Raw genomic sequence first — 18,193 nt, forward strand, 5'->3', positions numbered from 1 at the left:
TGAAGGTACAGTCTCAGAATATGCCTGGTGACAAAATGGAAAACCACGGAAACCATCTTCAGAGCTACCGACAGTGGGGTTCAAACCCACTATCTCCCGAATGCAAGCTCACAGCTGCGTGCCCTTAACCACACAACCAACTCGCTCTGTGCATGACAAACTAATGGAAACCATAAATACTAGCAATGCAGTTTTATACTTGAGTTTTCTGTGCTAATTCTTTTCTATCGTCTACTGTATGCAGGATTTGTATGTAAACCATGATGAAATAATTATGTTCTTGCAGCGGAGAAATACTTCAAATTTTTATTGTAATGCTAGTTAGCAGAAGAAATTAACGGGCATTCTTCGGATTGAGGCTTCGACTGGTGCAGGAAAAAGCCGGAGAGTGGAGGTGGAGGTTAATTATCCCATTAAAACCTAAAATTATTTTACTATGTACTGTACTTACATTTTTGGGAAACATATCACTACACATTTCCCGAGCTTCTGGTAAGGGCTATGTGTTCGGTGTACTGAAGGATGTATCAGATCAACAGGTAATGAAACTTTATCAACGGTAAGAATATACCAATATAATCGGTATTAGTAGCGGGCAATGGGATGGATACATTAAAGACTCCAACTTGGCTATTTAATTAGTAACCGACGAAGTTTAATAGTCTGCAGCCTGCGGCTCGCTTTGCTCTGTTACTGGTAATTATGTTCGAATGAAGTGAAAAGATGAGCCACCCGCTCGCTCGTCGATTTCTATCACTGCACGCATCTAAAGGCTTTAGGGGTGACGTCACAGTCGCTAATTAGCTCCCCGACTTAATTGGTCTGGGGACGCGCGACACATCCAGTTAACCTTCTGTTGTTCCCCGCTCGCTAATTAGTTTCGGCTTAATCAACTCTCCCCATTTGTTACTGCTCTGCCTATTCTTAACTTCCTACACCTAGCCTTTTATAATACTTGCTGATATTGGCTCAGTGTGCCTGGAAATTAACATAATTAAAGATTAAACTGCTCACGGGCTAGTGTGGCGATTCACGAAGGATAGTTTAAAACTTTGCAGGAACTCGGTTACTCCTAAACTGTCCTCTCCTCCCCGTGGACACCTCATGCTTTGTGTGCAGAAGAAATTGTAATGATAAGCACAGATGTGCAGGGCAATTACTTTCAAACAATCTGACGGTTCATATTCCTGGCTGTATTAACTTGTAAGGAAGAAATGGGTCACCATTTGTATATTTTATAACCTCTTCACTTTTTGAACGGAGATACTGCATCCTCGCCTTCCAGAGAGCAGATTAATTCATCACGAGAGTACTATGAACTCCTTGGAGTGAATATCTACTCTTTTGTCAGATTAGATTTTCAGCAGATGTATTTCCATCTTTTATGTTTGATCCTCTCAATACAGAGTGGCTCAAGAGCTCCTTGTAATTATTGAATGTATGCAACCCATCTAACACAGCCGCTCCGCTGATATGCTCTTCATGGTACCTACTGTAGGCTGTATGTCAGCAACGTAAAACAAGCCTAACCAGCACAGGAAAAACGACTGTCCGCAATTCTCCTACCAAAAGGAATGGACCATTCTATAAACATACTGTTTATTCCTTGCTGTTATAATTAATGCATAGTAGGCATAGTGCCAATGCTTCTTCTTCTTCTTCTGGTCGTTTTTGCAATTTGCTGAGGTTGGCACGTGATATGCATTTGGCCATTTTTACGGCCGGATTCCCTTCCCGACGCCAATACCATGCGGAAGGATGTGTTAAATATTGCGTGTTTTTGTTGTAGTTGGTAGTGTGGTTTGTTGTATGTAGATGAAGCGAAAGGTATTAAGACGAACACAAATACCCAGTCCCTGAGACAGGGAAATAAATTGGATGCATTTAAAATCCTCGGACCGGCCGTGAATCGATTCTAGGGCCCCCTGAACCGAAGGTCATTACGCTGCCATTAAGCCAAGGAACCACGTACCTGCAATATGATCATGCTAATAGGTTTTATGGTGTACTCTGTTGTGTTAGACTGTCAAACAAATGTTGTAAAAGTCAGATATATCAGAGAGTGTCTTAGCCCGATTCCTCAGTTAGCACCACCAAAACTTACGTGGTTACAACCTGGTCTGCCCAAGCTATATCTATGTGTAGAAAAATATACGGAACGCTACGCTGCCTCAGTAAATTCAAATAGACTTTCCCTTTTAAACTAATGAAAATTCTTGTTGAATCACTCGCATTACCTCATTTTGATTATTGCGATATAGTTTACAACAACCTAGGAGTAGACTGGGGAAGGAAATTACACTGTGCTCAGAATGCTTGTGTAAAATTTATCTATGGACTTCGTTACGCTGACCATGTCACACCGTCTTACACACGACTCGGGTGGCTTCGCCTGCAAGAACGACGCACACTTCATACTCTTTGCTTTTTTGCATAATATTCTTAAAAAAAACTTCTCAACCAGCCTATATCCGAGATCGCATCAAGCTAATCTCCACAGACCATAACAAAAGTACCCGATCCTGCAGCACCATGTCTTTATCCCTTCCTGTACACAGAACAGCACATCTACACGAAATCATTCACCGTTACCGCAGCCCGACAATGGAATCTCTTACCAGTGGATGTCAGAAGCATGTCCAGCAGCTCAGCTTTAAACACGCCTGTGTCGAAATACTAGGTAAACATACACGAATCACCAAGTTTTGACCTGAAATCACCCCCTCCTTCCTCCTTTTCATAATTATTTCCCTCTTCCACGCACAGATCTTCTTCTTCTTCCTCCTCTTCTTCTTCTTCATATTAATCCTTCTCTTCACCTCTCAATTGAAGGCGATATCTCGGTATACTGTAGAAATGTGTATATTTTCTAAACTTTCTCTTAAGTAGTAGTTATAGTACTCATTATACATATATCTTTAATGTAGCCTACGCAGGCCTACGATGTATGTTATATCGATGATATGATTAGTTTTTTACGTGTAAATACTTTTATTAATACTATCACCGTCACTATTGTTAATATTCCTATCATATTATTGTCATCAGTAGCTATTATTAACAGTGTTCTAGTTTAAGACTGGTTAAGTGTAAGAAAGGGAGTACATCCCTAACTTTGCCAGAATATAATAATAAAACATATTATTATTATTATTATTATTATTATTATTATTATTATTATTATTATTAAACAGCAAAAATCGCTGGGGGCGCTATTACGAGGCATTCAAGGGATGATGTGGAGTGTGGTCGTTTGCCGTTACTTTCCTCAGTGGGTCAGAAAGTGATATTGCAACAGTGCTGGCCCTCTGAGAAGCACTTTTCATAACAACCAGATGCACAAGTCGCGACCCGGATGTCATTCATACGTCAACAGGTCCCATAGTGTCATAGACATCAATGAGACTGAGACATCGGTGGAAACTACATTTTGTTTTGGTCTGTGCCATGAGGCAGATTCAAAAAGAATCAGTCGCTAGCGAACTTCAGCCGAAGAAAGTCACACAGCTCTCTTACCTCTCGCTTGTGTTTACAGTGTAGCCTACTGTTGTTGTAGCCACAAAGACGCACACACAATACTGTCAGTTGTGTACAGTTTTATTTACAAATTATTTACACATTGCACACATACAAACTAATAAACTGCCATCATGATCGAAACACTACTACGAAGAATAAGAAGAAGACAGGAGACTGCAATACTTGCATGTCAACCAACTACCAACGTAACAAATTCACATACTCGCACTTGCACTCATAACTCTCACTAAAACAACTACTCAAGACTGTTTCTTTATATACATTGCCTGGCCATTCTTATAGAAGAATATCACACGACATGTTTTCTCGTAATTTCGAGAGTCTCCAATAACTTTTTTACAGTGGATGGAATTTTCTGTAACTCTAGTTCCAAAGATACGTTGTTCTGGGCTATTGCCGTGTGTTGCACAATATTGCAGTGGATTTATATATCATATATACAGGTACTAATCTATATATATAAAATAGCTTGTCCTGACTGACTGACTGACTGACTGACTGACTGATTCATCATCGCCGAGCCAAAACTACTGGACATAATGAAATGAAATTTCGGGGATATATTCATATTAAGATGTAGGTGCTCGCTAAGAGAGGATTTTTGGATATTCCGTCGCTAAGGGGGTGAAAAGGGGGGTGAAATTTTAAAATGAGTGAATCTATATCTCAAAACTTTAAAAGTTTACAAATGTAAAAATTGATATTTAGAATCTTCTTGAAAAATAAGGAAATACGTATTTTTTTGTTTTCAGAAAATCCCAATAGGAGGGGTGAAAAAGGGTGAAAAAGTGGTTGAATGCCTTTAATCAGGATACCAGTACTTATATCTCAAAAAATGAAGGTATTACAGACCTGAAAATTGGTACTTTTGATCTCTTTTAAAAATAAACAAACCCGTATTTTTTTGTTTTTGGAAAATCCAATTAATGGGGTGTGAAAAGGGGGGTGAATTTTTAAAATCAGTGTATCTATATCTCAAAACTTTGAAAGTTTACAGTTGTAAAAATTGATATTTAGAAACTTGATTAAAAATAAAGAAACACGTATTTTTTTGTTTTCGGAAAATCCCCTGTAGGAAAGGTGGAAAGGGGTGAAAAAAGGGTTGAATGCATTTAATGAGGATACTTATATCTCAGAAACTGAATATATTACAGACCTGAAAATTGGTGTTTTGCATCTCCTTTAAAAATAAAGAAACACGTATTTTTTTGTTTTTGGAAAATCCAATTAATGGGGGGTGAGAGGGGGTGAATATTTAAAATGATTGTATCTATATCACAAAACTTTTAAAGTTTATAGATATAAAAAATTAGTTTTTAGAATCTCCTTTAAAAATAAAGAAACACGTATATTTTTGTTTTCGGAAAATCCCAACAGGAAATGCGGAAAAGGGTGAAATATGGGTTGAATGTCATTAATGAGGCTACTTTTATTTCAGAACCTGAAGATATTACAGATCTGAAAATTGGTATTTGGGATCTACTTTAAAAATAAAGAAACAGGTATTTTTTCGTTTTTGGAAAATCGAAATATGGGGGGTGAAAAGAGGGGTGAATTTTTAAAATGAGTGTATCTACATCTTAAAACTTGAAAAGTTTACAGATGTAAAAATTGGTATTTAAAACCTCCTTCAAAAATAAAGAAACATGTATTTTTTGTTTTCGGAAAATCCCAATAGGAGGGGTGTAAAAGGGTGAATAATGGGTTGAATGCCATTATTTTAATTAAGCTTCTGATATCTCAAAAATGAAGATGTTACAGAAGTGAAATTTGATATTTGGATTCTGCTTTAAAGTAAAGAAACACGTATTCTCGAAAAATCCAATGAAGGAGGGGGAGGTAGATAGAATTGAAAAATTAATTGACTTAATTGTATGAGAATACTTACGTCTAATAAAAACTAAAGTTGTTACAGACGTGAAAATTGGTATTTGGATCTCTTTTACAAACAAAGAAAACGCGTTTTTGGCGGGGGGGGGGGAATCATCTTGGTGGGCGGGTTTGGAAAGGAGTTGAATTCCTTTCATGAGGTCACACAAATCAAAATCTGAGGAAGTTAGAGTCGTGATAATTGGTATTTAGAAGATCCTTCACTATTAAAGAAACAAAGTTTTTGCCGGAAAATTCAATTCGGGGGGGGGGGGGGGGAGAGGAGTGTGAAAGGAAGTGAAAAAAGTGAATTATTTTTATGGGGACACTTATATCTCAAAACTGAAGGAAATAGACGTGAACATTGGTGTTTGGAATCTCCTTTAAACATAAAGAAACATGCCTTTCTGTTATTTTTGTGTGTGTGTGTGTGGGGGGGGGGGTAAATAAACTTTACGGCGGTGGGGTGTAAAAGGAGGTGAGAATAGTTGATTTTACTGTTCATAATGTACTTATAAGGAGCCTCCGTTGCTCAGGTGGCAGCGCGCCTGCCTCTCACAGCTGGGTTATGTGGTTCAAATCCCGGTCACTCCATGAGACATTCGTGCTGGGCAAAACGGAGGCGGGACAGGGTTTTCTCCGGATACTCCGGTTTTCCCTGTCATCATTCATTCCAGCAACACTGTCCAATATCATTTCATTTCATTTGTCATTCATTATCCATTGCCCCAGAGGAGTGTGACAGGCTTCGACAGCCGGCACAATTCCTATTGCCGCCGCCAGATGGGGCTTTATTCATTCCATTCCTGACCCTGTCGAATGACTGGAAACAGGCTGTAGATTTCTGATGTACTTATTCTGATCATAAACCGATCATTTTTTATCTTTCCTGGGTTCGTTTTCAAGAGCCATATTTTCCTTCGGAGAACGTTCTTAGATTACAGTAGATTCTCCTGGCATATAAATAAAAATTTAAACACCTTTGAAATAAGCGATAGGAATGAGATTAACCGTCCAATTGACCCAACTGACCGGGTGGAATACCTGGACCTAGCCCGGGAAGTATGAAATCGATTGCTGGAAAGAAAGATTGAAAAATGGTAGGAAACTTGCCTTAATCTATTAGAAAACGTGTCAGATCGTGAATTTTGGTGGATTCTCTCAGATAACCAGTCAAATCGCGAATTTCGGCGGATTATATATAAAACAATAAGCATTCAATTATAAATTTCAGTACAATACCGTAGCGAAGCACGGGTATCTTGCTAGTAAATTATAAACTATTAATTACGTGTTCTTACATTAAATAAACTACAGCAGATGTTTCATGACATAACCTCACAAATAACGTACAAGTAATAAGACCACGATTTATACCAAATAAAGTCCGGACATAACTACATAAACAATACTAATAGATGTAAAGAACTTCATGGCCACACATCACAAGTCATAATAATAATCATGATAATAATATAAATAATCATAATAATACTTTGTAATCGATATCTCCATTATTTACCCATGGGTTAGAGAATTGTTTCCAAGTTATACTAGTCCATTACACTTGCATCAATGTGTGTTCGTTCCTTAGTGTATTTGTGTAATTAAACCATGTACTTTCACTCTACGAACTCACACTTCTCTCAATATGGCTAATGGAATAAATTTCGACACGGGGATTATATTTAAAAAAGTTTATTAACATATTATTCGCCATCAGCGGACGTAGATTCTACGCCACCAATTCAACTTGGTCAACAAGTCAACACATACCAGCCTTTAGTGAATGTTTTTCACATCTACAGCAACACGCAACTCAATAGCAGCAGCAATTACAAAGACGGGAACAACATCATGTAAGTCCAGAACTTATTAATCAATACTCTGTGTCTTTAACCCCATCATGACCTGTTTTACAATCAAGTAAACTTGGAGAACTTAAACGTGCGCATTAAACTCTTGCTTCTCACGATTACCAATTACAACAAGACGATCGTTTTCAGACTCCCAGTAAAAAGTTGACTGTATCAGCTGCAAGATTAAACAATAAGTATATGGTAGATCTTACAGCCATTCATAATAAGTATGCTCCTCTTGAATACATGGATGATAACCCTGCAGGCAACGATGTTGCCCCATTAATACCTAAAGTTAACGTGCCACCAATCTTTCTCCACGAAGTAAATAATTATCAACAAATTATTAGAGACTTGAATACTGTCATCAGCAGTGATTACAATACAGAACAGCGCTGCAAAGTTCTCAAAATAATTACTAACACTATCAGTGATTACCGTTCCGTTATCAAATTTCTAGAAGAATCAGAACTTCAGTTTCAAACCATCCAGGACCCTGCAACCAAAAACTTGAAGTAATAATTCGTAATGTCCCATACTCTGTTACTGACTCGAAACCTTCACTCAGAGTTAAAAGAGATAAAGTTACCTGTACGTAAAGTTACTTGGCTTCTTTTCAAAGTCAAGCCGTTGAATTGGACAACACGGAAGATCCAAAAATAATTTTTGGCTTAACACACATTCAACGTGCTATTATTTCGGTCGAACTTCGTCGCAAACCACAAGGCATCTCACAGTGTACACGATCTAAAAGGTTCGGACACACTAAAATCTTCTGCAGGTTAAGTCCACGCTGCGTCAAATGTCCTAATAATTATCACTATTCAGCATGCAGTAAACCAAGACAAGTACCTCCAACGTGTGTCACTGTAGTCAAGAACATGCTGCAAATTACAAAGACTGCCCATACATCTAAATATGAAGAACAAGATTAGGCGTGAAAGTAATCTTTCAACACCGATGTTCAACAGCACCCAGCTCAACAGTATCGACCCTCCACCACCAGTTAATAATGCTACGAGCTTTCCTCCGCTACCATTTCGACCTTCGCTAGTTCAAACCCCTAAACCATCAACATGGCAACGCCCCATTTCCCAACCTTCTCCGCAAACTCTAGTATATCCAGCTCAGAACCAATCGCATAATTCTTCTCAACATCAATCGTCTTCCGGCCTTGTCCAACAGGTTACAGCATTTCTTACGCCATTCATCCCCCAAATTAAATCATTTATCATCAAAAACTGTCAGAACTGTTTAATAATGGTTGTTTGTTCCAATCCTATATTTTCCCATCTCACATTTCTAAACTGAAATGCTAACGGTTTGAAGGTCAAACGTGCCTCCATTTTGGAGGTCATGTCTCGCCATAATATAGATGTAGCATGCATTTCTGAAACTCGTCTAGTTGAATATGAACGTCTTACATTACCTGATTACAACGTCTACAGAACTGATCGCCTAGCTCCTGTTGCCTCTGGTGGAGTGGCGGTCATCATAAAGAAAAAACTTAAACATTACCCAATATTCCTACCTCAGCTAACCACTACAGAAGCTTGTGCTGTTAAAATCGAATTAAACAATGGAACTCCTTTGGCAGTCATATCAGCCTATAAACCCCCATCAGCTCGACTCCACGTAGAAGATATAAGATTATTGTTAAGATTCTTGTTTGAAGACCAGTTACCAACCATACTAATGGGAGATCTTAACAGCAAGAACGAGATTTGGGACTGTCGTGTAACAACTCCTAATGGTAGACAGCTATTAGCAGCAACTGAACTTAATGCCATCCACTTCGCTGCTCCAAAAGAACTGACTCATTACCCATCTAACTTAAATCAACAGCCGGATATTCTTGACATAGCCCTAAACAAAAACTTCGCATTCCCGCTTTACATGAGACCAATGTCTGAAATAGACTCAAATTACTGCCCAGTAATTACATCATTTTCTGCTGAAACTTTCGTTCAACAACCTCGCACATTTACTCATTGTTATATTAAATGGGTCATTTATCAACAACAGCTTGACTCCTGTCTTCAACCAAATATGCCCTTAAAACTAGAGGGGAAAATGAAAATGCCATTCACCACTTCACCACCATCATATCTACCTCACTTAAAGCAGCTACTGTATCTCAAAGGAGACAACAAAAGGCACCTCTTCACTCAACATTTCCTTTCAGAATTTTACGACTCATCAAGGCCAAACATAAAATGCGACGTCTGTGGCAGGCTCAGCGACTACCTTGGCAACATCATAGATTGAACCAGCTTATCAGATTAGTACGTACAACTTTAGATAATCACCGTTATGCATCATACCGGAATCATCTCTCTGGTCTATCGCCTTTCGATTGTACACTCTGGAATGAAACCAAACGAATACTGCATGAATCTAGCATTATTCGGCCTCTGAAAGCATCTGATACCCATTATTTGAGTGATTCTGAAAAATGCCATATACTTGCAGTTGTTTTTGAAGCTTTCTTCACTCCAAACCCACTAATCAACCATGAGTATAACAGTGAAATAGAAGAAATTCCAACATTGTACCCTACAGTTCCGGAAAGAATCAAATTTACCTCACCTGGAGAAATTCGAAATCTGATCAAGAACCTGCTCGTCAAGAAAGCTGCTGGACATGGTCTCATCCCTAACATAGCTTTGAAGCACTTCACTCGAAAAGCACTATCATTCATTGCATCTATATTCAATGCACTTCTTAGTCTTGGGTACTTTCCCGACACATGGAAACATGCAGAAATAATTTCAATTCACAAACCTGGAAAATCTTCGACACTACCAACGAGTTACCTACCAATAAGTTTATTACCAACGTTATTCAAATTATTTGAGAAAATCATCCACAAACGTCTAAATAATTCCTTAGAGGACACATCTCTCCTTCCACATCAGTAGTTTGGCTTCCGTCAAACGGCATTCGACTACTCATCAGCTACTACGTATTACAGAACACATTGTGCAAGGTTTAGAATTCAAATATTACACTATTGCAGCATTCTTAGATTTTACAAAGGCATTTGGTAATTTTGGCATACTGGCCCATTATTCAAGTTGCACACAATCGGAATCCCACATTATATATACAGAATCATCTACAGCTTCTTGAGCCAGCGTACCTTTAGCATACGTATCAATTCCACGCATTCAACACCTCGGCTCATCAAAGCCGGAGTTCCTCAAGGTTCTATTCTTTGTCCAACACTGTTCAACATTTATACATACGACATTCCATCGCCTCCATTCGTCAACATTGCAATGTATGCTGATGATACTGCTGTCTTCACATCACACCATGCCATTTTAACTGCCACTCACCGCCTGCAAGCTTCCCTGCAAACCATATCAACGTGGTTAGATGACTGGAGAATTTCACTGAATGTACCGAAGTGTGAAACCATGATATTTACTCTTCGACGTCCACCACCCCCACTACCAATAATTATAAATGGAACAACCATACCATGGACGCCTAACGACTAGGCGTGAAGTACCTGGGAGTATTCCTTGACCGTCGCTTATCACAGAAATACCACATAAATCAGAAATTAAATCTAAGTTATGCAAGACTAGCAAGACTATATCCTCTACCAAACAGAAGATGATCCTTCAAATTTGAATGTGGATTACTTCTCTACAAATCACTGCTACGTTGTAACTGTACAAGAGTATGATCCCTAATTTGAGGTTAGGAAATATTTGTATACGACTATCTCCCAATTTTAGGTTAGGACATTTTCGTAAAATAATTTGTAATATAAATTAGTAAATATCATGTGAGTTTTTAAATTAAGATGTAAGAACATAATATTGTAAGAAGACTATGTAGTTAGGGAATATTGCATATGGGCTTCATTATATTTTATATAAATTTCTGTTTGGGTAGGAGTCTGTAACATTGGCCTAGCAGTAAAGATTGTGCAACCTGAAAAACCCCGACTATTTCGGGAAAGACGGTTGAAATTGGTTAAAATTGTTGCATCAAGTTGATTAGACACCCGAGGTACGGCCGGGAAATGTACGTTAAAGATGATAATTCATCAACGTGGATAAAATTGCAAGATCGCTATTTGTGGATCGGCAGCTCCAATTTCGAATGAGGTTGTATTGACCAAGAGACGCTTGAAGATGTGGCAGTGGTATTGATATTCCCAGGATACTTTTGGCAGACACGACAGCCACGTGGAGCAAGCCTATACAGTATATACGTGTGCGCGTGCAACGATAAGCTAATTTTATTATGCAGTGATGGGCAATTGATACATGTGTGCGCGTGCAACGACAGTCTTAGCTTACTTATTATGGAGTACTGAAGGAAGCATCTTGTGTGTGCGTGCTACGAGTTTATTATTATTACTGTTCATGACCAGTGCGGTTGCTGTTCATGTAGATTACCACTACGAAGTTTTGCTGTGTGAGTTCTTTACGGTTGCATTGCTGTACAATTACGCAGTCATGACGAGTGCATTACTCGCTAATTCACACTCCTGGTGATCAGTTGGTGGAAGATGTTACATAGTGTTCTTTTGTAAGTAAGACTCTGGATTAATCCTCTCCGAGGAAATGCAATTGTGAGCAGTATTTTATAGGTAATCTGGAGGTAATATGTTGTTGTGCACAGAACTGATTATGACTTGATGAAACTGTAGGCCAAGTGTTTATTACTTGCTTATTATCTGAATAATACGACAGGGTTGTCGTTATTTATTAATCCCACCGCAGACATTTTATATTGTGGATGTGTATGGCTGATTAACAGTGTATAGTGCGGAGACTGGGTTTGATTCACATACAGTTATAACCCGGGATAAATAGATTCCACGGTAATGATGAGGGACAGTCTTCTTCAGTTATTGATTTATGTGTCCTCATGCAAGGAATTCAACTCCTTTTCACTCCCGCCTCCCAAGATGATTCCCCCCCGCCAAACGCGTTTTTCTTTGTTTTTAAAGGAGATCTAAATCCCAATATTCACGTCTGTAACAACTTTAGTTTTTATTAGATGTAAGTATTCTCATACAATTAAGTCAATTAATTTTTCAATTGTTTCACCTCTCCCACCCCACCTTCATTGGATTTTCCGAGAATACGTGTTTCTTTACTTTTAAAGCAGATTCCAAATATCAAATTTCACGTCGGTAACATCTTCATTTTTGAGATATCAGCAGCCTAATTAATAATAATAATAATAATAATAATAATAATAATAATAATAATAATAATAATAATAATAATAATCATCGTATGGCCTCAGCTACCGTGTGTAGACATTTCAATTTGACGCCATCTGGCTGTCTGCTCGTCAATTTCGACGTTCCGTTTTACTCTAGGCCCAATAGATGGCAGACCATGTAAACCGAAACTCTCTTGGGCGTCTATGGCTGATATTTAATGAATTTTGTCGGGTAAACACCAAATGTGTCACCAGAGATCTTTTACATGCCGACACCGTACGACATGGAGTGTCGAATGGACATTTTTTCCGCCCTTCAAAAATCCGACTACCTCTGCCGGGTTTGAACCCGCTATCAAGGGATCCGGAGGCCGACACTCTACCACTGATCCACAGAGGCAGCTAGCAGGATAATTAAAAGGATTCAACACCATTTTCAGTCCCATTTAAGCCCCCCCCTAGGCTTCCACCCAAGTTGTATTTCCGAAAATTAAAAATACACGTTTCTTGATTTCTAATAGAGATAAAAAATACAATTTTTCACTTCTGTAACATGCTAAGTTTTTTGAGATATACTGTAGAAATTCTCATTTTAAAATTTCACCTCCTTTTTAGTTCCCCTTAAGTGGAGTTTCCAAAAATAATTCGCCCATGTTTCTTTACATTTACAGGAGATTGCAAATACCACTTTTTACGTCTGTAACATTTTACGTTTCTCAGGTATTCTGTAGATATAGTCTTTCAAAAAATTCACCCCAAATTGTCACTCCTGTTTAATCGCCATTAAATGGATTTTCCAAAAGCAAAAAATACGTGTTTCTTTATTTTTAAAGGAGATCCCGTATACAAATTTTAAGTTCTGTAATATCTTCAGTTTCTGAGATATATGTATCCTCATTTGAGGCATTCAACCCATTATTCACCCTTTTACACCCCTCGTATTGGGATTTACAGTAAACCAAAAAGAGGTGTTCCTTTATTTTTAAAGGAGATTCTAAATATCAATTTTTACATGTGCAAACTTTTAAAGTTTTGAGATATAGATACACTCATTTTAAAATTCCACCCCCTTTTCACCCCCACTATTAGGATTTTCCAAGAGCAAAACAAATTTCTTTATTTTTAAAAGAGATCCCAAATACCAACTTTCAGGTCTCTAATATCTTCAGTTTCTGAGATATAAGTATACTCATTAAAGGCATTCAACCCCTTTTTCACCCCTCCTATTTGGATTTTCCGAAAACAAAAAATGCATGTTTCTTTATTTTTAAAGGAGATTTTAAATACCAATTTTTACATATCTGTAAACTTTTCAAGTTTTAAGATGTAGATACACTCATTTAAGTAGATCCTAAATTCCAATTATCAGGTCTCTAATATCTTCAGTTTCTGAGATCTAAGTATCCTCATTAAAGGCATTCAACCCCTTTTTCACCCCTCCTATTTGGATTTTCCGAAAACAAAAAATACATGTTTCTTTATTTTTAAAGGAGATTCTAAATACCAATTTTTACATCTGTAAACTTTTCAAGTTTTATGATGTAGACACACTCATTTTAAAATTTCACCCCCTTTTCACCCCCCCCATTAATTGGATTTTCCAAAAATAAAAAGATACATGTTTTTTTTATTTTTAAAGGAGCTCCCAAACACCTATTTTCAGGTCTGTAATATCTTCAGTTTCTGGGATCTAAGTATCCTCATTAAAGATATTCAACCCCTTTTTCACCCCTCCTATTGGGATTTTCCGAAAGCAAAAAAAACTTGTTCCTTTATTTTTAATGAAGATTCTAAATACCAATTTTTACATCTGCAAACTTTCAAAGTTTTGAGATATAGATACACTCATTTTAAAAGTTCACCCCATTTCACCCTCCCATTAATTGGATTTTCCAAAAACAAAAAAATACGTGTTACTTTATTTTTAAAAAGAGATCAAAATTACCAATTTTCAGGTCTGTAATATGTTCAGTTTCTGAGATATAAGTACCGGTATCCTGATTAAAGGCATTCAACCCCTTTTTTCACCCTTTTCACCCCTCCTATTGGGTTTTTCCGAAAACAAAAAATACGGATTTCCTTATTTTTAAAGAAGATTCTAAATACCAATTTTTACATTTGTTAACTTTTAAAGTTTTGAGATATACATACACTCATTTTAAAATTTCACCTCCCTTTTCACCCCCTTAGCGACGGAGTATCCAAAAATCCTCTCTTAGCGAGCATCTACATCTTAATATGGATGTATCCCCAAAATGTAATTTCTTTATGTCCCGTAGTTTTCGCTCGGCGATGATGAATCAGTCAGTCAGTCAGTCAGTCAGTCAGTCAGGACAAGTTATCTATATATATAAAGTAACTTTCTATATATATAAAGAAACTTGTCCTGACTGACTGACTGACTGACTGACTGACTGACTGACTGACTGACTGACTGACTGACTGACTTATCATCGCCGAGCCAAAACTACTGGACATAATGAGATTAAATTTTGAGGATACATTTATAGTACAACGTAGGTGCTCGCTAAGGGAGGATTTTTGGATATTCCGTCGCTAAGGGGGTGAAAAGGGGGTGAAATTTTAAAATGAGTGTATCTATATATCAAAACTTTAAAAGTTTACAGATGTAAAAGCTGGTATTTAGAATCTTCCTTAAAAATAAGGAAACACGTATTTTTTTTATTTTCGGAAAATCCCAATAGGAGGGGTGAAAAAGGGGTTGAATATCTTTAATGAGGATACTTATATCCCAGAAACTGAAGATATTACAGACCTGAAAATTGGTATTTGGGATCACTTTGAAAAATAAAGAAACACGTATTTTTTTGTTTTTGGAAAATCCAATTAATTGGAGGGTGAAAAGGGGGGTGAATTTTTAAAATGAGTGTATCTATATCGCATAACTTTGAAAGTTTACAGATGTAAAAATTAGTTTTTAGAATCTCCTTTAAAAATAAAGAAACACGTATTTTTATTTTCGGAAAATTCCAATAGGAGGGGTGAAAAAGGGTGAAAAAGAGGTTGAATGCCTTTAATGAAGATACTTATATCTCAGAAACTGAAGATATTACAGACCTGAAAATTGATATTTGGGATCTCCTTTAAAAATAAAGAAACAGGTATTTTTTGTTTTCGGAAAATCCAATTATGAGGGGGGGGGGGTGAAAAGGTGATGAATTTTTAAAATGCGTGTATCTATATATCAAAACTTGATAAGGGGGTGAATTTTTAAAATGAGCGTGTCTATATCTCAAAACTTTAAAAGTTTACAGATGTAAAAATTAATTTTTAGAATCTCCTTTAAAAATAAAGAATGGCGTATTTTTTGTTTTCGGAAAATCCCAATAGGCAAGTGAAAAGGAGTGAAAAATTGGTTGAATGCCTTTAATGAGGATACTTATATCTCAGAAACTGAAGATATTAGAGATCTGAAATTTGGTATTTATGATCTCCTTTAAAAATAAGAGAACGTATTTTTTGTTTTTGGAAGATCCAAATAGTGGGGGCGAAAAGGGGGGTGAATTTTTAAAATGAGTGTATCTATATCTCAAAACATTAAAAGTTTACAGATGTAAAAATTCATATTTAGAATCTTCGTTAAAAAAAAGAAACACGTATTTTTTTGGTTTTCTGAAAATCCCAATAGGAGGGGTGAAAAAGGGTGAATAATGGGTTGAATGCCTTCAATGATGATACTTATATCTCAGAAACTGAAGATATTACAGACCTGAAAATTGGTATATGGGATCTCCTTTATAAATAAAGAAACACGTACTTTTTGTTTTTGAAAAATCCATTTAATGGGGGTTAAACAGGAGCGACAAATTGGGGTTAATTTTTAGAAAGACTTACAGTATATCTCAGAAACGTAAAATGTTACAGACGTAAAAATTGGTGTTTGGAATCTCCTGTAAAAGTAATGAAACATAGGTCATCTGTTTTTAGAAACCCCACTTCAGAGGAACTAAAAAGGCGGGTGAAATTTTAAAATGAGAATTTCGACAGTAGGCCTATATCTAAAAAACTTAACATGTTAAAGAAGTTATAAATGGTATATTTTATCTCTATTACAAATAATAAAACGTGTATTTTTAATTTTCGGAAGAACCACTTGGGTGGGGGAGGGGTAAAAGTGGCTGAAAATGGGTTGAATTGTTTTAATTAGGATACTCATATCTCAAAACTGAAGAGCTTACAGACGTGAAATTTGGTATTTGGAATCTGCTTTAATAGTAAAGAAACACGTATTCTCGGAAAATCCAATGAAGGGGAGGGGGGGATTTGTAAGAATTGAAAAATTAATTGAATTGATTGTATGAGGATACTTACATTTAATAAAAATCAAAAATTGTTACAGACGTGAATATTGGTATTTGGATCTTCTTTAAAAACAAAGGAAAACCCGTTTAGGGGGGGGGGGAATCGTCTTGGGGGCGGGAGTGAAAAGGAGTTGAATTCTCTTCATGAGGACACATATCTCAAAAACTTAAGATGTTAGAGTCGTGCTAATTGGTATTTAGAAGATCCTTTACTATTAAAGGAACAAGTACTTTTTGGCCAGAAAATTCACTGAAAGGGGGGGGATTGAAAGGAAGTAGAAGAAAAGTGAATTCTGTTTATTGGGATACTTATATCTCAAAACTGAAGGTAACAGACGTGAACATTGGTATTGGGAATCTCCTTTAAACATAAAGAAACACGCCTTCTTCTTTTTTTGATGGGGGTGGGGTATACAACTTAGGGGCGGTGAGGTGAAAAAGGAGGTGTGACCAATTGATTTTACTGTTCATAATGTACTTATTAAGGAGCCTCCGTGGCTCAGGCGGCAGCGCACCGGCCTCTCACCGGTGGGTTCCGTGGTTCAAATCCCGGTCACTCCATGTGAGATTTGTGCTGGACGAAGCAGAGGCGGGACAGGTTTTTCTCCGGGTACTCCGGTTTTCCCTGTCATGATTCATTCCAGCAACACTCTCCAATATTATTTCATTTAATTTGTCATTCATTAATCATTGCCCCAGAGGAGTGCGACAGGCTTCGGCAGCCGGCACAATTCCTATCCTCGCCGCTAGATGGGGGCTTTATTCATTCCATTCCTGACCCGGTCGAATGACTGGGAGCAGGCTGTGGATTTTCAGTGTACTTATTCTGATCATAAACCGCTCATTTTTAATCTTTCCCGGGTTCGTTTTCAAGAGCCAATTTTCCTTTGGAGAACGTTCTTAGATTACAAGAGTTTCTCCTGGCATATAAATACAAATTTAAACATATTTGAAATAAAAGATAGGAATGAGATTTACCGTGCAGTTGTTCACCTCTATAATAAGGTCAAGAATGCACGGAAGTATGTCATTCGTATCGCCAGAAACCCCGCGCACTTGCCTACGCGCGACAGTGGTGGTGGTCACATTGTCTGTTTTGGACCGTCATCAAAATGTGCGGACCGCGCTGGAAACGTGTCCTGGACAGGTAATGACTTCGAATGCAGTCCGGCCCCAGGTTCAGTACCGCCAAGGCACCCAAGAAGACACCACGCCGGATCTCCTCAAGGATTTGATCCATATTAAAAATGCTTATAGGAAAAGATGGCAAAGATTTAGGGACCCAACTAACTGGGTGGAGTACCTGGACCTAGCCCGGGAAGTACGAAATCGATTGCTGGAAAGAAAGATTGAAAAATGGGAGGAACTTTGCCGTAATCTCTCAGAAAACGAGTCACATCGTGAATT

The 18,193-nt window shown here is 37.5% G+C and overlaps 1 protein-coding gene across 1 annotated transcript in view; it reads right to left on the bottom strand.

The window, feature by feature from the left end:
- Lmx1a (LIM homeobox transcription factor 1 alpha) overlaps positions 1-18,193 on the bottom strand; it is a 275,615-nt gene that overhangs the window by 145,461 nt on the left and 111,961 nt on the right. Inside the window, exon 4 of the mRNA XM_068226504.1 lies at positions 956-968. Coding sequence (XP_068082605.1) covers positions 956-968 — 13 coding nt within the window. The remainder of the gene's footprint in view (positions 1-955; positions 969-18,193) is intronic.

Source organism: Anabrus simplex, chromosome 2 (assembly GCF_040414725.1).
Source record: "Anabrus simplex isolate iqAnaSimp1 chromosome 2, ASM4041472v1, whole genome shotgun sequence".
NCBI classification, from domain to species: Eukaryota; Metazoa; Arthropoda; class Insecta; order Orthoptera; family Tettigoniidae; genus Anabrus; species Anabrus simplex.